Consider the following 22377-nt stretch of genomic DNA (forward strand, 5'->3'; position numbering starts at 1 on the left):
ACCCTCTGCAGCGAGGAAAGGCTTTGCTTGGGGCCGGCAAACCGTCACGGGCAGCCGTGAAACGCGCAGGACGCCAGTCGTCCCGCGATTCCCGCCTGGTGCGTGCTCCGTGGCCCCGCGGGAACGGCTCCAAGCAGGATCTGGGCTGATTGCTGCACATTTATTATCCGTTTCCGAGGAAACAAGTCTGCCAAGAGCCCTGTGGCATGGCCTAATCACTGCCGGGGTAAAGATCGCCGGCGCCAGCCGCCCTGTGCAAACGAGGTGCCGGCGCAGCGGTTTAGCGGGAGCCGTGGTCGGCGCTTCCCCTGCTCCTTGCACCTCGCGGGTCCCCACGTGCAGTGGAGGATTTGCCCCTAATGTCCCCTGCGCCGGTGAGCTCCCCACCCAAAATAGGTGTTGCAAGCTGCTTGGGGGGTGCAACGATCCCACGTGCATCCCCTGGGGCAACTAATCCGGGGAACCCGTATATGCACGAGGCAAAATATTAAGCTCAGTCTGCTATGGGAAGGGGGGGATTTTTTTTCCTTTTAATTAAATTGGCTGAGGAAGCCAAGACACAGACAGAAAGAGCCCGAGATTGTAAATATTATAGAAAAACAAAAAAAAAGAGAGAACCGATTGACAGAGGTGTGAATGCCGGGTGGAGCCGTACGGAGGAAGAGGAGGAGGACGAGGCGGGCGAAGCTTCACGTTAGCTCCAGGATCACTGTCAGGGTGAGTGCCAAAGCGAGCCGGAAGCTGCGGCGGCCGGGGACCGAACCTGGGCAGAAGGAGAGAAGGGCCGGGGCGTTGGCGGAGTCGTGCCAGCCCGCTCCCGAAACCCGCTGTGGGGCGCTGGCGGAGTCACTGGGAACGCCTCCAGGGCGCTGCGTGAGGTTGTCCCCATGGGGATCCCTCGAGCCAGGTCAGAAACCAGGTATCAGGGAGCTCTCCGTCTGTCCCGGAGGCATCCATCTGGAAACGCCAGGGTTTGCACTCACCGTTGGAGTCCTCTGTTCCTCTGGGAATATTGGGATTTTCTAATGGGAGATAAAAGGCAAAAGTGCAGGTTAGGGGTGGCCCAGCTGGGATGCCAGGTTGCTTCTAGGTGCATCGCGGTCTCCTGGTGCGACTTGAGTCCCACCATGGCGCCGGGCTCTGCCCGTGCCCGGAGGAGGGGATGCCGGAGCCGTACCGAAGACGATGAGCCTGGTGTGGGTGTCCGTGGAGCCCAGCGGGTTCTGCGCCGTGCAGCGGTACATGGAGCCGTTGAGCTCAGCCGGCACCCGCTCCAGCACCAGCTCCTTGCCGTCGTGCTCGGCACTGCCATCCAGGAGCCTGCTGCCCACCCGGGTCCAGGTGAACAGCGGCTCGGGGAAGACTTCGTTCTGCGGCCCGAGAGAGGTGGGTTGTGAGACGGGCGCCCAAGCGCGCAGCCCCGGCATCACACCGGCCCGCAGGGACGGCTCACCTGAAAGCCCTGCACCAAGATGCGCACGGTGTCTCCGACACGGGCTCTCGTCGGGGTCATGGTGATCTTTGGGCCCTTGGGAGCGACTGCAACGAAAGGGAAGGGTCGTTAGCCGGCTCCCCGCAGACGCCCTTGGCCGGGGTTGACGGCGCTTTGATGGACAGTCCTGGCGAGAGGCTCAGCGCAGCAGGCTGATGTCCAGGAGATTGATGGACAGACTGACAGCTGATGGACAAGCCCCCTGCAGGCTGACACACAGGAAGGTGGGTGCTCGCCAGCTTGATAGGCAGCCGCTGGGTGATACCTAGGTGGGCAAGGACGTATTTCCTAGCTGAGCCCCCTTGCTCGGAAACCCCGGTTGAGGGGGGCTCCTTGCCCATCGCAATGCGGCAGCACTGCGGTGACCAACTGTTTCATACTTTGCAGCTTCAGGTGCCACCTCTTCTGCCCGGTCCTCACCGGAGATCGTCCCCAGCACATCACGAATGGTTCAGCACCAGGAAAAAAAACATCGGTGGACACTGGTGGTTGGGAAGGGCACCCGCTTGCGGGGATGCTGTGCAGGGGTTTCTGCAGTGACAGGCTGCAGAAGGTTGGCCTGTGCTCTGGTCTGTATCTAAATATATGTCTTTTTATGGAAACAACTGGTTTGTGTTGGTTTCAGTGGGTGTGCGCCGGCCTTTCCTGGGAGGAGCAGAGCTGCACGCCTCCCAAAGGGGACGAGGACCCACTGCAGTGGTGCCCAAATTGTGTGTGTGGATGGTGCAGGGGTTGGGGAGGATCTCCTGGAAAAATGCACAGGTTGGAGGCATCTTAGGGGATGAGGAGGACTGTGTCCACGGTTGGACTGGGGGACAGTATGGGGCAAGCTTTGCTATTATAGGTTTTTGGAGCTGCTGGGGGGATGCCAGACGTCTTGGCATGGGGCAGGATGTTGTGCTGAATGGTGGGCACCCACTGCAGGACTTAGTTAATTTTGGGGTAGTTGCGTGTTGGGAGAGGTCCCTAAGGCTGGTAGGTGGAGGTGAGGGCTCACTATCAGCAAGCAAGCAGCAGCCCCCCTCATCACATCTTGGGCTGTGGGACCTCCTGGCCAAGGGTTGTCTGTGGCTCAGCAGCACAGAAGGTGCCAAAATGCAGGACTTAGTTTATTTTTCAGAAAGTTTTGTGTTGGGAGAGGGCCTTAATGGTGGGGGGGGGTAGATAGTGGTGTGAGGGCTCTCTATTGGCAAGCCTCCCATCAATGTGGTGGGTACTCAAGGGGGTTGATGAGCTGCTGGCCCAAGGGTGCATGGAGCTGTGTAGAAAGGTGCTAAAACGCAGGACTTAGTTTATTTTGGGTCTTGTTTTGTGTTGGGAGAGGGCTCCTTGTTAGCAAGCCACCCGTGAGACTCAGTGAAGCAGTTGCTTAAGGGGTTGATGAGCTGGGAAGGCGCTAAAATGCAAGACTTGGGTTATTTTTTTTGGCTGGGTGTGTGCTGGGAGAAGGGGTCTGTATTAGCACCCTCCCACCCAGCCCAGTGAGGTGGTTCATGAGCTGGGAAGCTGCAGGGGGCCAAAACGCAGAACTTAGTTTATTTTTCAGCTTGGTGTGTGTTGGGAGAGTCTTGCATTAGCAAGTGTCCTCCTTGAGGGCTGGAGCCTCCTGCCCTCCCACCAGTTCCTCAGGACTTGACAAGCCTCCAGCATGGAAGGCAACCCAAGGAGAGGAGCTGGCAAGCAGGACTAAGCCGCAAGCACGTTGAAGGCTGCTGGAAAGCCAATGAGGTGGAGCTCTCCCGGTGAAGATGATGCAGCCGAGTGCCCTGGAGCAAAGCCAAGGCACCATCTTCTCCCCCACTGGGCTCCAGGGGAGGAAGGCTGGAGCAGCCTAGCCTTACCTGGGGGCTGTTGCAGCAGAGTTGCCCAGCCTGGGGTGGAGGTTGGTGGGCAGAGTGAGGGGCCCCTGGCCCTGCTCTCTGCCCATGCGAACTGCCTTGCTAACTGCCCTGTTCGCTGGCCCCCATGGTCGCTGCGCTCCCTTGGTCGCTTGGGGAGCTTCTGCTCTTCTAGGCCCTGGGCATGCTGGGAGCCAACAGGGCTGGCCCAACCTCACTCCCGCACGCCCTATCACGGCCAGGGCCTCGTCAGCCCAATGGGCTGCCCCTGTGTGGGGGCTGGCCTGACCCCTTGCCAGCACCCCAGGTGGGATGAGTTGGGTGGTGATGGCCAGCAAGCCTATCGTCTGGGGCATCTCCGGCCTTGTTCTCCTGGGACCAGGTGTAGATGGTTGGAGGTGACATCTCTATGGGGGTGAAGGCCTCCCCAAGATGTGAACCTGTCCAGAGACTGAGACCACCACCACCACCAGAGTTATACCCCAAAGGAGATAACACTAACAAGGGGCCACCAACCTCCCTGCTGGCCTGCAGAAAACCAAGGCAAAGACCCACCAAACACCTACATCAAGACCCTGAACACCTTCCCCTGACTTTGGAGCCCCCCCAGCTCCCTGCTTGCCTAGACCTGGACCTAGACCTGGATCTGGATCTGGATCTAGAGCTAGAGCTAGAGCTAGACCTAGTTGCAGTCACCCCCAGGCTCCCCACCCATGGGTCCCCTTCTACAAACACCCCTGCCTTGCTGACACCCTGCTTCCCTCCCCCCCAGCACCCCAAAACTGCCCCCCTGCACCCCACCTAACCCCCGGGAGCCCTTGGAGCGCTGCCTCCCTTACAGTGCCCAACCGTAGCCCCTCCGTTGCCTGATGGACCCCTCCCAAAACATGCACAGCCCTCCCGAGGGCACCTCGACCTCCGGGGAGCCCCCGCGGGGCTGCTGGCCACCTCCTGCCCCATCCCCGCGCTGCCCTCCACGGCTCACCGAGGGTCACCTCCGCCTGCATGGGCATGGAGAGCGCCGGGTGCTTCACCTCGCAGCTGAAGAGCGCCTCGTTGTCGATCTGGGGGTTCAGGGTCCACGTGAGCGTGGCCCGCGCCTCCACCGTGCCGTCGCTGACGGGCGCCTGCGCATGCCGGACGTAGTAGATGGGCTCGGCCACGTGCACCCAGCGCGGGAACTCGCGGCTCACCACCGTCTCGGGGATGGCCTCAGTGACGGGGCCCCGCTCGGCTGCCAGCCCCCGGGGTGGCTCCGCCGTGCCGGCCGGCCGGCCGCCCCGCGCTTCCGCCTCGGCCGCCCACAGCGGCTTCGGCACCTTGGTGTCATCCAGGTCGCGGTGCAGCAGGTTACGGGGCGCCCGGCCCTCCGGCGAGCTGCTGCTGCCACCGCCACCGCTGCCTGGCGGCTCTGGCAGCGGTGTCACCTCGATGGGCTCCCCGTCGCGCTTGAAGTACACCTGCACCAGGGGGGGAAAAGGGTGCGATGAGCCTGGTGGGGACCCTGTAGCACCCATTGGGGACCCTGCAGCGCCTGGGCTCCCCATGGTCACGACAGCCCTCTGGGAAGGGCTGCTGTGCCGTTTGCACCGACCCAACCCGCCGCACTGCTTGCACCAACCTGCTGCACCGCTTGCACCAATGTGACGTGACATGGCGCGACACTTGCACCGACCCGCTGCCCCGCTTGCACCCCTTGCACCGACATGGTGCACTGCTTGCACCGACCTGACCCAGTGCAACATTTGCACCGACCTGGTGCACAGCTTGGACTGACCTGTGGAGCTGTTTGCACTGAGCCGCCACACCACTTGCACTGACCTGCTGCACCGCTTGCACCGACATGGTGCACTGTTTGCACCAACTTGCTGTGCTGCTTGCGCCGACCCGCCGCACTGCTTGCACTAACCCACTGCACCACTTGCACCAACCCACTGCACCGCTTGCACTAACCCACTGCACTGCTTGCACTGACCTGCCACACCGCTTGCACCGACCCGACACAACCTGACTTGCTGCACTGCTTGCATCGACCTGCTGTGCTGCTTGCACCGACCTGCTGCACCGCTTGCACTGACCCACTGCACTGACCCACTGCACCGCTTGCACTGACCTGCTGCGCTGCTTGCACCGACCCACCACACCACTTGCACCGACCCGCCGCACCGCTTGCATGCTGGCCGGGCGTTTTTCCCCTGCCCGGCATCCGGGCTCCTCACCAGCGGGGCGGGCTTGCCTCCGGCCACCACGCACACCAGGGTGAAGTTCTGCGCTTGGTAGCGGCTGAAGGGTGCCGGCGTGTCGGCGGCGACCACCGAGATGGACGTCGGAGGCGCTGCCGGGAAGGAGAGTGAAGCCGTGAGCGGCCCCCGGGGTTGCAAAAAAAAATCATTGGCAATTGCACGTTTCTCCATCGCCCCCCGGAAAGATTCGCTCGCGGCTAAGCAAGCCGAAGCCCAACAAAGCCTCCCCGTCCCGAAACCCCCCCCCATGGAAAGCGGAGCCGGGGGCCGCGCTCACCCATCACGTTGAGGACGATGTTCCCGGAGGCCAGCACCACCTTCTCCCGCGTGGCTCGGTCGTAAATCCCCACGTGGCATTCGTAGGGGCCGTTGTCCGAGATGCGCACCTCCGGGAGCCTGCGGCAGAGTGCCCGTGACGGCGGCGGCAGCATGCACCTTGCCCCCCCTCCCCCCCCCAAAAAAAAACCTTGGCAAAACGCTGCCCATCCCACGCAGGAGCCTCCAAAAAAAATGGGGGGTCCGCTTGGACCCAGAGCCCAAATTATACGTGGCCAAGGGGGCCAAAGACCACCCCCCCCCCCCCGGCCGGCTTTGCTTTTGGCTGCAGGGGCGACTGTATCCCCCCCCTGCCATATGGCGGCTTTTATTACTGGGGCAAAAACAAGAGTTGAAATACATTGAATAAACTCCCTCTATATTTTTTTTTTTAAACACGAAAATAAACACTTCTTCCCAGCCCTTTTTTTGCTTAAATTAAGCCTCCCCCTGACATTTTTCCTCAAGCTCCAGTTTTGTTTTTTATGACGCTGGCAATAAAGCAAGGGTGCAATTAGGAATAAAGCTGACATTCCCGCCAGCAATTTCTGCCTGGGAAGAAAAGCAACGGGGAAGCTTTCAGGCCCCCCCCCCCCCAACCCCTGTTATTTTTTTATTTTCCGGCCCCCGTTTCTCCGCTGGCGGTGGGATTCGCGCCGTTTTCCTGCTGCGACGCTAATCCTGTGCCCTGCTTTGACCCCCATCCAAGCAGCTTGGCGAGAGCCCCCGGTTCGCTGCAACCCCTCAAATCTCTGCTCCTCTCTGCTGATGCGGCTTTTCCTACCGGGAAAGGGACGGACCAACCCCAGGATATTCAGCGAAGGAGCAATTCCCGCGCCCCGCCAGGCTCCAGGTTATATTAATTACCCCCCCGCCTCTACGGCAAATATTCCCGCGATCGAAGCGGGCAGAGCCAAGGGAACACAATAACGCCTGATTAGGCTTTTTCCGCAAAAAAAAAAAACAGGGAAACAAGTGAGACATAATTAATTATCAGCCTCTCTCGGAGTTTTTGTGAGTTTGCCACAAAGAAAATAACGATCCGCCGCGAGCGAGCGAACGGCTCGGAGGAGAAGGGGGAACGGCCGAGAAGGACGGCGGCGGACGGAGAGGAAGGGGTGGAAATTGCGCGGGAAAAATGCCTGTTCCCCCCCGGCAAAGGCGACGGTCACGGGAGGCAGCGAGGGCAGCCGGCCCGGCAAGCGCGACCGCCGTGATTTATTGCTGCTTACCGCACCGTCGACTGGTAGACCAGGTCTTCCCGCTTGCGGTAGTTCTCCATGTGCGAGTAGTTGGTGGAGAACATGGCATCGAAGGTGAAGATCTTCTGCTTGATGGTGCCGCCGTCCGTCACCTGCGGCGGAAAAAACGCATGCTCGTGAGGCGCCTGAGCGAATATTTGGGTTTTTCCCCCTGGATCTGGGCTGCCTGCACCTCCCTGCATCCTAAATATATATATATATTTAAAATATATTTCAGGGAGCTGGCGAAATGCACTACTTCCTTAATGCAGCCAGGTTATTCCCAAGCCGAGGGGGGGAATAAGGTGAGCGCGCCGGTTTGGGGACTTTTCTCCCCTTCGGATGCGCCTCTTGCACGTCTTCCCTCCTTCTCCTCCTCCGGCTGGGCACAGCTCACTCTATAACGCAGTTTGCGCTGTCATTCCTAGCTCCGCTCTCCCTCCTTCTTTTACTATTTTTTATTTTTTTTCCTCCTTTTTTATTACATGGAGGAGGGAAAAAGAAAAGAGCTGTCAGTAAAACCGTCCCCTCAAATCTATCCGCCGCGGCTTTTCTTGCAACGCGCACACACGCTCGCCCAGACGCGAGACGAAGAGCAGCAAAACCACGAACGGTTTGAGCCGTAAATCACCGGCCTTTAGGGGGAGAGGGGAGGTTTTCGGGGACCCGTCCCGTTCCCCCCGACTCCTATCGCCGGTGCCGATCACCTTTTCTCGACCTTGCAATTTGGTATAAACACGCGTTTATACCAAACGGCAGCCAGGACTCGAGGAAAACGCTCCATATATATAAAAAAGCACGGCGTGATTTATCCATTTATAAATCAGCCTGGAGGCGCTTTAAGGCACCGGGGCTCGTCGCGGGGCGGGGGGGCGCGGAAACCGCTTACCCGGTACCAGACGATCTCGCGCATCCGTCCGTCCGTCTTGAAGTTGCATTTCAGGGTCACGGTGTCGCCCACCACCACGGGCGGCAGCGGCTCGATGCTCACCGTGAGGTAGCCTGCGAAGGAGCGCAGGGAAACGGCGTCGTGAGGGGCCGGCAAAGGGCGCCGGCTCGGTTTTGGAGGGGGAAAAAAACCCCCGAAACACCCAAAATGCAAGATGCGCCGCCGGGGAAGAGCCCTCCCGACCCTGTTCGCCTGCCACCAAAGTGCAAGGAACGACCGCTCCGCTGCAAAAAAGCTCTCCCCGCTGCTTTGCAGCTCGGTTTTGGCCGAAAAAGCTGCTGTTTTGGACGCCTCCCTGCGGTACCGCGACCACGTTTACGCTGCTCCTATTAAGAAAGGACCAGCAAAACCCCCGGGGATGTTTAAGGTTAGGCGCCGGTGCAGCGGGAAATAAATCTCCGTGGCGGTGTCAAAAGTTCCCACGCTCTTGCCCCGGGTGGCGGCGCTGGTGAATGCCTCTCCTTTCCCGTCTTCCCCTTCTTTCCGGATGCGCCGGGATGTCCCGGGATCTGCCCTCGGTTTGATCCCTCCCAAATGGGGGCAGCCCAGCCCCTATCGGAAACCCTCTGGGCCAGCAAGGCCAGAAAACGGGCGGCACGTCCCCTTCATTAGCCACGCTCGTGCCAGAGAGAGAAATCCACCCCCCCCCCCAAATTACTCCGGCAAGATGTTTTCCTCCTTTTCCTTTCCCCGGATAACTCTTTCCGATTAATTTGCTGCGAACCCGCAGCGGGAGCGTTGCGCAGCCAGGGTCAGGAGGCCCCACGATTTCATTTCGTTTTTATTTTCCTGCCTTTCCTCGAGCTGCCGCCGGACGCCGGATCGACAGCCTCAGAGACCCGAGATGTTATTTAGCGAACGAACCCCCCGCCGCCGCCCCGGCTGGGGCTTTTCGGGGCCGGTTTGCCGGGGCAGAGAGCCAAGCTGTGACTCTCCTCCGGCGCTCGCGTCATCTTCAGGTTTTTTACGGCTGCTTGCGTCCGCTGGTGCCGGCTGGAAAAGTGACATTGAAAAAGCACGGAGTACGTGCCGGGAGAAACGGGAGCTGGCTCAGAAAGGGAGCTGTCAAGAGACGCCCAGGGATGGGACCACGAGATGGACAAAAAGAACAATTTACCCTTCCGGGCCTCAGTTTACCCGTCAGAGAAATGGGCAGAAGGAGCCGCACGGTGCTCACAGGGCCAGGCTGGTGAGTCTGGGTAAAGCAGCGAGCTAAACCTTTGCTGACACACGTCGGGAGCCGCCGGATGAGATCGTGTCCGCCGCCTCCCGCCGTCGCAGACGAGCGGGGCAATGAAATAAAGCCGCCGGCCGAACGGCGACGAAGAGACCCTGCTTGCCCGCCGCGGCGAGGCTGCTCTGCGGGCTACGCGATGCCACTTTGCTCGATATTCCCCAGCCCCAGCCAAAAAGTGGCTCCAGCCGGCGACGTTCTCGCGCTGTGTTTTCACCCCCCCCTCCAAAATGCGATTCCCGCTCGGTCCCTCCCGGCCTTTCACGGTGAGCAGCGGCTCGACGGAGCTGCCGGGCATCTGCTCCGGCGACGGGATCTCCCTCCCCGCGCCTGTCAAAACGGCTCCCGCCAGCAGGACGCTGCTAAAGAGCCACTTTAATTAAAAAAAATAAAAATAAAAACCCCGCAACTTCATCTTCAAACGCGATGCAGGAGCTTAGGCACTTCCCACGCTTGCTTCTCGCTCCCAAAGCTCCAGCTCTCGCGAGCCCTGGGTCCCTCTCTTTGATTTATTGCAGCCTTTTTTCCCCCCCTCCTTATTCTTTGATGGGAAAAGAAAACAGCAGTAACAGGTATTATGGGATTTTCGGATCATTTTCGACAGGGATAACCACCGGATTCAGGAGGAGCCCGGCCACGCGCCTTCATCTTCCTCGGGGCGGCACCTAACCGCAGCCCGGAGGCGGCTCAAGCCCCTGAGCCGGCTGCTCGCCTTCGCCTTCGCTCTTTACAAACAAGGCCCGTTTCACAAGCGGAAGACGTCGCCTGGGAAGCGCAACCCTCCGATGAGATTAGGACCTATGGAAATACAGCCCGCTGATTAGATCGGAGCCCCTGGAAATGCGGCCCGCTGATGAGATTGCATCCCGGGGGGGGATGCGAATACTTTTGATAGCGAGCAGTGGGAATTCTTGCTATGTCTATTAAAAAAAAAAAGAAAAAAAAACAGGGGGGGGAAGAGAGAGATAAATGAAATGTCCTTTTAAATCAGGAGTGACACGTTAATAGAAGCAGCACATTGTAACACGCTCGGCGCTTTCAATTACCAAGTGGCTGCGAGGGAGGAGGCAGGTTGCCCGCGAACGGGGAGCCGGGACGGCCGTGGGAAAAGGCCACGCGCCCACCTGGCTCATGTGGGCCTGCGCTCCTGCTGTGGGAAAACGCTCTCCCGCCGCGGGAAAACGCCCTCCCGCCGCGGGAAAACGCCCTCCTGCCGCGGGAAAACGCCCTCCTGCCTCCTCCCGCGCTCAATCAGGGGCTCCGCATCCAACTGCGCCAAGGGAAACCACCGGGGCTTTTCCTTACCCAGCTCCTGGGCTGGAAAAATAACCCCACCGGGGGGGTCATTATTTATTTATTTATTCTTTTTTATCGTTTCGCCCAACCTTTCCCGTTGCCCCCGGGGAGAAGGAGATGCGGGCGCCTCGGAGCAGCTCCCCAGGGGCATTTCCAGGTTTGCAATTTTTTAAGCCATACCTAAAGAAAACATTAACCTCCTACCAATACAGATTTGTGCTGTCATTCCCTATCCCGCTTGCTAATTCCTCGGCCGGGAAGCCGGTGCCACGGTCAGCAAACTCGCACCCTCGTTGCAGAGGGACGTCCCAGAGCTGTGCCAGGCGTGGGAAAAAACCCGGGAGCGGCACCGGAGGGTGACGCCCAGTCGCAGCCACCCCTTTCCCGTGGGCTTGTGGAAAGGCTGAAGTTTATAGCGATCCCATATTGGGTTTTTTTTCCCCCCAAGCCAGAGCATCGCCCAGTGCCGATCCCTTCCGGCGCTCCCTCCGGCCGAGCCGAAAAGGAGGAGCGACATGTCGCCGAGGACGGAGAGGACGCGGGGGCACGTGGGGACACAGCTGCCGGCTCGGTGCCCCGTCTCGCCGTCAGGTGCCGGCACGTCGCCCCTTGGCGGAGAGGGAACATGAACGCGGCGTCATTTTAATCAGCGCCTGATTAGCAGGGCTCATGCATAATTCACGCCGATTGCTCCGCCGGCTTCCGTCGCTGCCTTTTGCCGAGGGACGGGGCGTCCCCGCGCCGTCCCCGACCTCCCCCTGCGCCCGCCGGAGCCTGCGTGCTCGCCGGGCCGCTAATTCGGGGTGCAAGAGCAAGAAGCGTGGGAAAAGACCCGAGGAGCACCCAAAGGCGAGGGCAAGGGTTTACCCCCGCGGGGGACCCAGCCCCAGGCGTCGAGGACGGAAACTCATCCCCAAAAAGCAAAGGCGGCCTCCCTCCGACCCCGGGCCTCGCTGCGGCCTCGCCGAAAAGCGCTAAGTGAAGGCGCCTTGACGCGCGGCGCTTTGTAACATCTTGTTCATTAAAGATTAAACGCCAGCGGTCGCTGCCTTTCCTGCGAGCGCAGCAAAACGCTTGCTCTCCCGCGCTCGCGCTCGCCTGCTCCGGCAATGCCTTATTTATGATCTTACAGGCGCTTTGCAATTATAATGTGTTGCTGCCGCTCCCTGCTAACCAGGGAGGGCTGCAAAGGGCAAAAAAAAACCAGGGAAAAACTCAACTCTGTCCCACTCCAGAGCGGCCTGATCTGCTGATTCCGGGGTTTTTCCTCCTTGCTATGCTGGCCAGCTTCTGCGCTCACCTCTCTTTATTTTTTTTGCACGGGGGAATCAGTATTTTAACCCAGGCTGAACCCCGCAAAGACAAATTGCATGCGACAGATGGAGTCGGCTTCACATTTCCAAATGAGCCGGGTCTTTTGCATGGAAAAAATTAAGGGGTGGAGGTGGGGGAAGCTCATTCCTGTGAGAAATGAGGGCTGGCGAGGTTCGCATGGGCTCGATTTGCCTCCGGCTATCATCCATCCGAAGCCGGCTAAAACTCCCGCTTCCTCTTTGCACGGCCCCCTCCAAGCAGGTAAACCCAATATATCTAGACTATATTGAAACTCTCGCTATATATAAGCTCTCCGCCGCTTGCGGGGATGAGGACGGGCCGCCCGGATGAGGCGGAAAGCCTCGCTCCCACCGCGAGGAAGAGCCCTGCTGGCAAGGAGCAAATTATATTAATCCTGTGTAAAGAGGATATTAAACAGGCCGACCGCACAATTAAGAGCCGGTAATTAAAATTCATCTTCCTTCGCACCACGGCGTAGGGAAGTACAAACATTTAATTATGTGCCTCTTACCTCCCCGATTTGCATAAACGGGAAGAAACACTTACGAGTTGCACCTCTAATTATTCCTCGCGTGGGCAGGCTGGGCTTGGAGAGCCCGAGCCAGGTGGTTTGGAGCCGGCTTGCCGAAATCTCCCCGCTTGCCGCAAAGTCCCTAAATGCTTAGGTTTTCCCAGATATAGCTGCTTTAGAGGCCATCGCGGGGAAGTTTGCTGCGGGGAGAGCTCTGCGCGGTGCACGCGCATGCAGGCACCTGGCTGACAAGCGCCTTGCAACGACGCGCCTTGCACGGATGCGCCTCGCCACGATGCACTTTGCAAGGATGCACCTTGCCATGATGCACCTCGGCATGATGCAACTCCCTGCGACGCACCTTGCAAGGATGCACCTCACCGCGATGAGCCTTGGAAGGATGCACCTTGGAAGGTTGCACCTTGGAAGGTTGCACCCTGCAAGGATGCACCTCGGCATGATGCACCTCACCGCGACGCACCTTGCAAGGACGCACCTTGCCACGACGCACCTCGCCGCGACGCTGCATCCCCATCGGACCCAGAAAGGAAGGACCGCAAGCTGGCAGATTGGTTTTGGGGAGACAAACCCGGCCCCCGAGCCCTCCTGCTCGCACTCGCAGATATGCACCCAGAGAGCAGGACGAGCACGGCGGGGTATTTTGGTACCCGGGAAACGTGCCCAGGTCGGGTCGGATGTCTTTATGCCACTTTGGCTTCATTCCAAGGAAAACAGTAAACACAGCTGCTAATTTTTCATTTACGCATATAAAATATACTTCAGTCCACTTTCTGCAACTAAAGAGGGCACAAAAGGTGCCCCAAACCATACCCTCACCTGCCTCCATCCTGTAACTTCACATCTTCTTTGCTCGCTGCAGTTTTAATCGATGCATTGATTGAGCGTGGCCCGTTTGGCCTGCTGGCTGCTTTAAAAAAAAAGATTTACTGCGGGAAGTGCCGCATGCAGGACACCGGTGACCCGCAGCGGGTTTTCGGCTTGGCTTTTCGGGAGCGGGGGACATTGGTCGCCCTTCTTGATCCTTCCTCTATAGGTCACGCAAGGAATTGGCTATCCCGGCCTCCAGGCAGGGCTGGGAAATGCAAAGGCTGCCCCTGGCGTGGGATGCAACAGCGGGATGCAACAGCTCTGTGCCTCGGTTTCCCCATCTGCCACGGGGCCGACGACACCAACCTCCACCGCGAAGCTCCGGAAAAGGAAGAGAAAGGGGGAAAAAAAAGCAAAAAAAAGCCTGGCGCCGGGCACAAGCGCTCCAAACCCCGCTATTTGCAGTCCCGACGTCCATCTCGGCGCTCACTGTCGTGGGGCAATAATTCGGAGCAACCCTTTTCCCCCCGATTCGCGCTCCGGCGTTAACAACCCCTTTGCTCCCTCGCTCTCGGCAATGCGTCGCCGCTAATAAGATTAAAACGTATCTGCCTCTTGCAGCCCCGATTCATAACGCTGATTTACTGTTGCTTCTCGACGGACGCGCGCGGCCGCTACCTTAATCCCCATCTGTCTCCGCGCTGTCGAGAAATAACCGCTAATTAATACCTTTCTGTCTCCCAGCCGCTTCCAGATATGACCGACTATCAATATCTGTCTGGCTCCTCGCCGCCGATCTCAAAGACTGATATTGAAAACTCCCTGCTCGCTGCTGACGCTACTTTATCTCTGCAAAATGTCCATTTTGGGGACCTTTCCCCCAAAATGCCTGGAAAGAGCATCTTTTGCACCACCCTTAGGTGCTGGCCGTCCCCCCGGGGCATCGCCGGGATCCCCCATCCGCCGTCACCCCAGGGGCACGTGGAGACCAAATCCAAGCACTCCGGGCATGGAAATGCGGCATCCGGAGAGAAATAAGCGGTCCAATATTCACTCTTTTGCACGCTTTGCTCCGCTTTCTCCGAGAGCCTGGTTGGCGTGGCCCATCCGCAAGGAACTCAGGAAGGGAAGGAAAAAAAAGAGGAAAAAAAAAAAAAGCAAGGAAAAACCAGCCTCTGAGCCGACGAACGCGGCAGGGGAAGCCGCCGCGCCGCTTTTAATAAAATGTAACGAAGCGTGGGATCATAAAATATTTCCTTTAATTCAGGGCTCCCGCGAGGGCGGGTAGCGGCGGCTCGGGAAGGCAGTAGGTTTTCCTAGCGGCTCGCCGGGGTGGAGGCGACCGCTGGCTTCGCGGAGACGGCCCGTTTGCAACCCGGAGTGCATATAGACATATATCTATGCATATACATATATATCTCCTAGGCAGAGTGGCGCAAGTGATTAACGTTCCCGCTCTCTCTGTGTCAGACAAGTCCCTGCATCTGCTTTCTCCTCGCCGTAACCATTAAACCAGCAGAAGCTAAACCTGCAAGAGAGGTGGGGAAAGGAGTCTTCTGGGGCGCTGACGCCCCGGGAACGCGACGGACCTTTGCAAGCCGGGCTTTCCCGGGCTTTGCAAAGCGCGGCCGGCGACCGCGGGGACGGCTCGCGTTGCAAATTCGCCTGTTTTCCCCCGGGGCAACCGCATCTTCATGGTACCGCCAAAGCCGGGAGACTCTCCCAAGCATCATCCCCAGCTCCCTCCATCTCTCTGCTCGCAGGGCCTGGGATCCCTGGAGCCACCGCGGCTTCCTAAAGGGAATTATGCTGGATCGTGTAATATCAAGAGCCTGGATTTGGGCTGGGAAACTCCCTGCTAAGCAAGGCTTGGCACCAAGCTCTCCAGAGGTGGAAAGCCGGGCTGTAAATCACAGTCGCTTGGCCATTAATGTGCTCCTCGGACCGTATGGAGAAGCCCTTCCCCACCAGACCAGGCAAAAGGGAAGAGGCAGCCGACATGCTCCGGACTCGGAAGGAAAAGGAAGGAAGGAGGAGGGCAGCGCGGGGTCTGCAGCCGGCGCCCGGAGGCGCAATGCCCCTCAGGGGTTAAGGGAGGATGGATGGGTGCTTGGTAGGCGGCCAGGCGGTGGCCAGAGCGCCTGGCGGATGGGGAGGTTGCTCACGATCCGTGTTCCTCCTGCCAACTACAAGCTCCTAACCTCTGGGTAAGCACTTGTTAATTATTTATATTAAGTGCCCGTCTCTCGTAGACGCGGCTCGACCACGTCCCCTCGTGAGGAGGAGGAGGAGGAGGCGGCGATGGCCGCTTTCGCAGCAGGACCTGCCACGCCACATGAGTGGCGTGGGCCAGAGCAGCGCTTATCAGGACCTGTGGTGCCCCTGGAGACCCCGGTATCAAGGTGGCCCCATGCCTTTGGCCCATGGACACCTGGTAGCAGGTTCTCCCTGATGGCTTCCCACCGGGAAGCTGGTTTCCTCCCACTCTGGCTGTTATCCTCCTTATCAGGGCCATCAGCTCCCATCCAAGCCGGTCCTTGGCTCCCTCTGTTCCTCCTGCAACCAAGGCAATTACCAGCCTAAATTGCCCCTTTCATCCTCATCCTCCTCTTCTCAACCATTGCCAGCATGAAAGGCAAACACACCATCTGCAGCCATCTCCAGCAATGGTCCTGCACCCGAACAGCTTCTGGAGACACCCAGAGTCTCTCCCAACAAGAGTTTGATCTCAACCGACACGTCCCCGCATTGGTTGGTATCATCAAACCGATGGTGACCCCACAAAATCCCATCTCGGGGCGAGCTGGGCTGGAGGCCAGAAAGCAGAAAGCACGCCCATGGGTGGTGGTCCTCAAGAGGAGCAGACCCTACTACAGCCCCCACTTCAGCCCAGGTGCCACCCATCACCGTGCTCTTATCAAGAAAGACCAGCACCTCTCCTGCCCATCCCCACACTCTGGATCAAGGCCTAAAATCGCTCGAATCTCTTTCCAAATAAATAGGTATAAGTGAACATGCAAAGCAGGCACGTTCCCCACGGCTCCTCCGGGCGACCAGCGGCGCCTCCAGGTCCCAGGCCTGGGCAGATAGGATTTATCTGCAAGCGAGGGGAGGCGGAGCGGGATGAAATAACCGTCGCTAATCCCCTTCCCCCTCCCCGCCGAAGTATATTGTTGAACGCATTATATAAACTGTAAATTATACAGAGGTTGGTTTAGAACAGAAACTAAATCCCTGTCTCCCTGGTCCGTTTTCAAGCACTGGTGGTCCTCAGAGACGCCTTCTGTTTCAGCCGAGAAGGTTTGCTTTTGCAGATGGAGATTTGCTCATCTGCATAGGCAAAATGTGTGGTCTGTGGGCCTGGGCTGGCTCGGCAATGCCGCGTGCTGGTGACCGCTGCCGGCACAGTCCCTTCCCTTGGGGCAGCGATGGGAGAGACCTTGCCCATGCCCAGGGGCTCGGGAGGGTCCCACCAACCCAGGCGCAACGTCTAGCTGTGTGAAAACCCTCCTGTGAGATCTCAGACAAGTTCTGTGGGTGCAGATCCCAAAACTGTCTTCTTTCTTGCTTTTTTATGCCAGGGAGGGGTTCAAGTTGCTGGGAGTAGGTGCTCCCCTCCCCATGCTCCTGTCCCCAACCCGGGGAGACACCTTGTCCTTCTCAAGTGGGCCAGCAACCAGGAGAGGGGCTGTCTCCTCCACCAGCACCAGCTGGAGGTAACTCAACATCGGCCACCACCTTAGCCCCTCGCACCCTTGCGCATCACGGCTCCAGACCTTGGTGCCGTTGTGTCCCAATGGGATGAGGACATGATGTCTCCCAACGGGAGATGCGTTTTTTTTATGGCAGGTTACTCAGACCTCCTTGGGGTCAAGGACTACGCCCCTACAGAGCTGTAGGAAAAGAAAAAAACCCAACGCAGAGTCTACAGCTTGCATCTCTGGTCTCTGGTGACCTCCAGATGCTCCTTCATAAGAGGCTGCGCTTGACCCCACTGGTCCTTTCCGGCGTTCCTGGGTAACTGGTTAGAAACCTTCCCGCTGGGACGCGGCTCTTCCCAAAAAGCAGCAGCTCATCAAACAGAGAAACGCAACGGGAACCTGACGCCGTGGCCCGTATAAACATACGGCTGGCGATGACGCTAATCCGGCGGAGGGAAACGCCGCGGCAGGTTGTCAGCCCCGCGCTTCTGCTGCGAGAACGCCTGCCCGGGGCGCTCGTGCCGCGAACCCCGTCCCGAAGCCCGGCACCGAAAACAAGCCTGTGATTGACGGTTTATTTTAGGAAGGAGAAGGCGGGGGGAAAGCGGGAAGGAGACACTGTGAGCTCCAGTCATTAGTTAAAAACGGCCCCGTCAGTGCTCCGAGCGAGCAAACAAAAGGGCAAAGAGAGCAGCTTGGCGAGGGAACAAAAGGCGGCCGGCTCAGCTGCATCCTCCCGGCCCCGCTCCTGCTCTTCGCCGGGCTGATTTGCAGCCCGGGCGAGGCAAAAAGGACCCGCGGGGTTTCTCCCGGCAGCGTTTCGGCTCTGCCCCATCAACCCAGAGCTGGTAAAACCGGATCTTATCCCGACAGCGCCGGGAGCTTTTCCCTCGACGCACATCTTAAAGCACTTCGCAAAAGGAGCGGGGGGGCCAGAGTGTTTTCAGCTGAGGATTTTCTGGCGGAAAACGCCATTTTTGCCACTACAACGGAAAAAGGATGGTGGGACACGAGAAGCCCTGAAATCTCCCCCCCCAAAAAAGCTACGGGGAAAGCCTAAAGGATGTTTTTGCAGGCTGCTGCAAGGAGCCTCCTGGGTGAAACGCCGGGTCATGAGCATTTCCACCGCTTTCCACCAAAACGCCCCCAACGCCGACCCGGGGGACTGCTCTCTCGTCCCTTATCGCACCGCACAGCGAAGTCGCCAAAGTCCCGTAAAACGGGTCCCTGTTAACCCCTTCACTGCCTGCGCAGCTGAGCGCACCTGGCCTGGAGAGTTATGCTTAAAAACATCAAAAGCAAATTTTGGGGAAGAAGGTGGCCCAGGCAGGGCACTCGGGCCCCAAAAAAACTCCATCTCAGGGCAAAGGAGGTTTCTTGCTCACGTCCCATCGAACCAAAGAGCCTTGCACGGAAGGGGAGGGTCGTAACAGCAGAGTAATAATTTGCCTTGAACATGTGCTGCTCCCTATAAAAGCGACGTACGGATGCAGGAACTGAATTGCCTGCTCCCTTTATGGCCTGGATGCAATGCGAGGGGAAACCTCGCCTTGGAGGTGCCGTAGGAGCTGCGGAGCACGGAGGAGGAGAAGGACACGAGGTCCAGACCCGGAGCAGGGCGCAGCAGGCAACGAGCCGTGATTTAACGAAGCCCCGAGCGCCTCCGTGCCCCAGAGACGCTCGTTAGCTTGGAAAGGCGCGAGACGGGGCGAGGACGCTTGTCTGCTAAAAAGCTTCGCGCCCGAGCTATAAACTGCTACCAAATGCAGCTGGTGGGAAGAGAAGCGGGAAGAAAAACCAGCCTAATTGGGGGAAGGGCAATTAGCGCCGTCAGGAGGGTTTTAGGTGCCTTTTGGGCAAGTCGGAGGTCTGGCATCCCGCGGATTCGGATAGAAAAGCCCGGGAGGTGCAGAAGGCCAGGAGAGCAGACGCTGAGCTGATCGGCACGGCGGACACGCAAACAGTAAGGGCGGCGGGATCGGCTGCGGCGCGCCACGCCGTGCCCCCCGCTCGCAGGTAGACACGGTGGCGTGGGTCCTCCTTCCTCCCCCTCCTCCTCCCTCCCAGCTGGCGAAGAGGATGCCGCTCCGTGCCGGCAAGGACGAGCCCACCTGGGAGGTTTCGAGCAAGCGGTGAAAATCCTGCCAAGGAAAAGCCTCGGGGGATCCTTCCGAGTGACGGGAAAAGACACGGGAGGGAGAGGGAGGGGGGAGAGACGCAGCTCCCCACTAAAACTATAACCGTGTCTGCAAAGGAAACCGGAGCCGATGGGAGATTGCGCACGTCACTGGTGGGAAGAGTGTCCCAGCAGACAGGCGATCCTGACAGCTCTGCAAAACGTTGCCTGGCCCCGGCGATGCCGCAGGGCGCTGGCAGCCGAGCATCAACCCCACTTGGTCCCCTGGAGCCGGCGTGCTGCCATCCAGATCAAGAGCGGCAGCCCGGTTTGGAAAACCTGAGCACCCTGCCCTCGGCGCCGGGAAAAAAACCCTCTGCGTTTCCCACGGGGTGCCAAGCCGGTGGCCAAGGCTGTTCCCATGGGGACACAAGGACTCAGCATCCCATTCTTCCAGGAGACACAGCAGAAATCTCGAGCAAGTTCACGTAGGGCACCGGGCGGCGGATATTACCCTAGGGAGCTTTAAACAAGTGGCTACGCCTGGATTTTCCCGCTGTTTCCAATCACAGTTAGGTGTCACGAGGGCGAGCACGCGAGACAAGGCAGAGCGCTCAGACGCGGGCTACACAGATATCACGCGGGGATCAAAACCTGACGTATTTCGCCCTCCTTTCGCGTTTGCAAAACAAAGCTCTGGTTTTACGCGGCTGTAAAACGAATCAGAAAGTGCCCGAGGAACGTCTTATGGGAACGTATTGCAGACCGCGTGCCAGCTAATAACCCAGGCTAATAACCCAGACTAATAACCCAGACTCCCTGTCTGCACGTGGGGCCGCCTGGCTTTCCAAAAAGCGGCCCCGGGGCCGCTGCTTCACCATGAGACTCTGCCCAACCTAACGCCCTCCTTTCCAGGCTCGACTGCCCGGCTCCTTAACCCGCTTAGCTCAGCCCAACTGCTGCACGTTAGCGGCTGACCCGGTGGCTCGGGCTTCGCGCTCTGCTTCCCTCCGGCCTCTTCCCAGGCGTTGGACGGGGTCCGGCACGACCGCATCCTGCCTGATCTCTTGCCCGGGCGAGCATCCCCCCTCGCCCAGGCGGATCTCGGTCCGTGCAGCCAGAGATGCCGTCGGCCAAGGAAAAACCATCTGCCCTCCGCAGCTGGCTGTGTTTCGGGAGCAGCTCTGCACCGCTCTCCCTCGGTGGCGATGATCTAACCGGCTCGGGCAGATTTCGGCACCGCGGATCGGGCCGAATACGTCCTTTTCCACCTGAGGAGGGGATGCTTCATACAAATCCAGGCTCTTGCTGTCACATCTTCCCTCCAGACCCTACCGGCTTGGGATGTGCAGAAGGCCGGGATCCCCTCCGTGCATCATTTTACAACGCAAAGCCCCAGAGCTGGGGAAAACCAGCACGGAGGAGCAATCGCCCAGAAGCGCTCGCGGCGATAAAACCAGGCGGAACAGTGGAAACCTCTGTGAGAATCGGCGACAGCGAGCTCACCCGGGGGGGAAAAGGCCGGCGAACCTTGAAAACGATCCGCCCGCGACCTTAAAAACACGGCGCAACGGAGGGAAAAAGCATAACAGCGGCGGCTGCGGTCGGCGACTGGGCCCGCAGCATCGGCGCGATCGGGTTTTGCGGCTCCCAAGACACAGCCCAGCGCGGTTCAGCTTTGCCAAAGCCGCGCGTTGCAAAAAAAACCCTGCCCGTGCAAAAACCGGCGCGGAGAGGCTGCCAAAAAGGGGACCCCCCGGGTCGCCCTCGCGTCCCTCTCGCCCTCGTTTCGCCGATGGAAAGAAGCAAAGGGGAGAAAACCGAGCTGCCTCGCAGCTGTCATGGAATCGGCTCCTTTGTGTCGCTCCGGCCCCGGGAAACCCGGCGGCCGCCTGCCACAGGCGTTTTCCCCACGTCGGGAAGGGAAAAGAGAAGAAAATCTCTCTCCCCCGACCCCCCCAGGCTCGGATACAGAAGGCAGATTTGGCCGCGAGCAGATCAGCATCGCTGTAGCGCAACGACGGCTCCGGCAGAGCCCCGTCTAACGCCAAAGGAATAAAAGGCAGAGGGGGGGCTCGGTCGCTTCGCGGCTGCCCGCGCGGGGGGATGTCAGCCCCCGTGCGAAAGCAGGGGCGCGAGACAGACGTGCTCCCCCGGGGCCACGAGCGGGGAGCGCCACCCCAAAACCGCGCCCCGGCATCTTCCCAGAGCCCTTCCTGCAGGGAAAGGGGGGATCCAGGAGCCTCCTCTGCTCCGCGATGCCGGGTGAGGAAAGCGGAGGCTGCAGCGGCCCCCCATGCCGGGGGGCGTCCAAGCCCCCAGCCCCGCGCAGGGCATAGCTCTGCCTCGAAAACGCAGATGGACAAAAGTTTCCTGCCCGATAGATTTTTACCACCTTGAAGCCCCTGGTTTGGGGGGGGAAGCCGGAGCCCCCCCTTGGGACTCCCGAAACAGAGCTGCTTCCCGGCAGGGAAAAGGGATGCAGGTGCCCAAGACGATCCCAGCTGGGGAATCGGGGCGAGGGACGAGCAGCCCCCTTTCTTTTCCCCCTGGCACCAGGACCGGATTTGGGGGTCCGAAAGGGGAACCCCGTTATCGGCTCCGGAGTGGGGGCCTTATTAATGGCTCCGGAGCAGGGACCCTATTAACGGCTCCAAAAGTGGGTGCCCTGCTAACGGGTCCGGAGCGGGTGCCCTATTGACGGGTGCAAAATGGGTGCCCTATTAATGGCTCTGGAGCGGTGCCCTATAGCGGGTCCGGGTGGGTGCCTGCCCCCCCCCCGCGCCCACAGACCCGAGGGGATGCAGCAAGCAGCCAAATGCATGCAGCCCCCCAGCCCCCCCCCCCCCATTTCTCCCCCAGCTCCCGGAGGGGCTGCAAAGCCCCGAACCTCCTTGGGGTCCCCACCCATAATTTCGGGGCACGGGGGGGGACAGCCCGCACCCCGGGGATGGAGAGGGGGGGCGATGCCACTCACCCAGCGCCGCGTCCAGCAGGTCCCAAAGCAGCAGGACAAGGGGCAGGGGGCTCATCTTGCGCAGGGCGGCCGCGCCGGGGGCAGCCCCATGCGGCTCAAAAGCGCCCCGAGCCGCCCCCCGGCATCGCTCCGCCGCCCCGGGGGGGGGGGCTCCGGGGTCCCGGGGGGGGGCTCCGCGGCCGCGGGGATGCTCCGCGGTCCCAGGGATGCTCCGCGGTCCCGGGGATGCTCCGCGGTCCCAGGGATGCTCCGCGCCCCCGAGGATGCTCCGCGGTGCCGGGGATGCAGCTCCGCGGCTCGG

General features: G+C 59.7%; 1 protein-coding gene across 1 annotated transcript; it reads right to left on the reverse strand.

Annotated features, from left to right (window-relative positions):
• Positions 1-476: 476 nt before the first annotated feature.
• Positions 477-22139, reverse strand: IGSF21 (immunoglobin superfamily member 21). The gene is made up of 10 exons (XM_067311013.1): positions 22077-22139; positions 8019-8131; positions 7121-7242; positions 5851-5969; positions 5550-5665; positions 4316-4790; positions 1454-1539; positions 1178-1370; positions 984-1022; positions 477-763 (listed from the first exon to the last, which is right to left on the reverse strand). The coding sequence occupies exons 1-10, from the start codon at positions 22129-22131 to the stop codon at positions 690-692; spliced, it is 1392 nt and encodes a 463-aa protein (XP_067167114.1). The 5' UTR covers positions 22132-22139; the 3' UTR covers positions 477-689.
• Between the last annotated feature and the right edge of the window lie 238 nt (positions 22140-22377).

The sequence above is a fragment of the Apteryx mantelli genome, chromosome 26 (assembly GCF_036417845.1).
Source record: "Apteryx mantelli isolate bAptMan1 chromosome 26, bAptMan1.hap1, whole genome shotgun sequence".
NCBI classification, from domain to species: Eukaryota; Metazoa; Chordata; class Aves; order Apterygiformes; family Apterygidae; genus Apteryx; species Apteryx mantelli.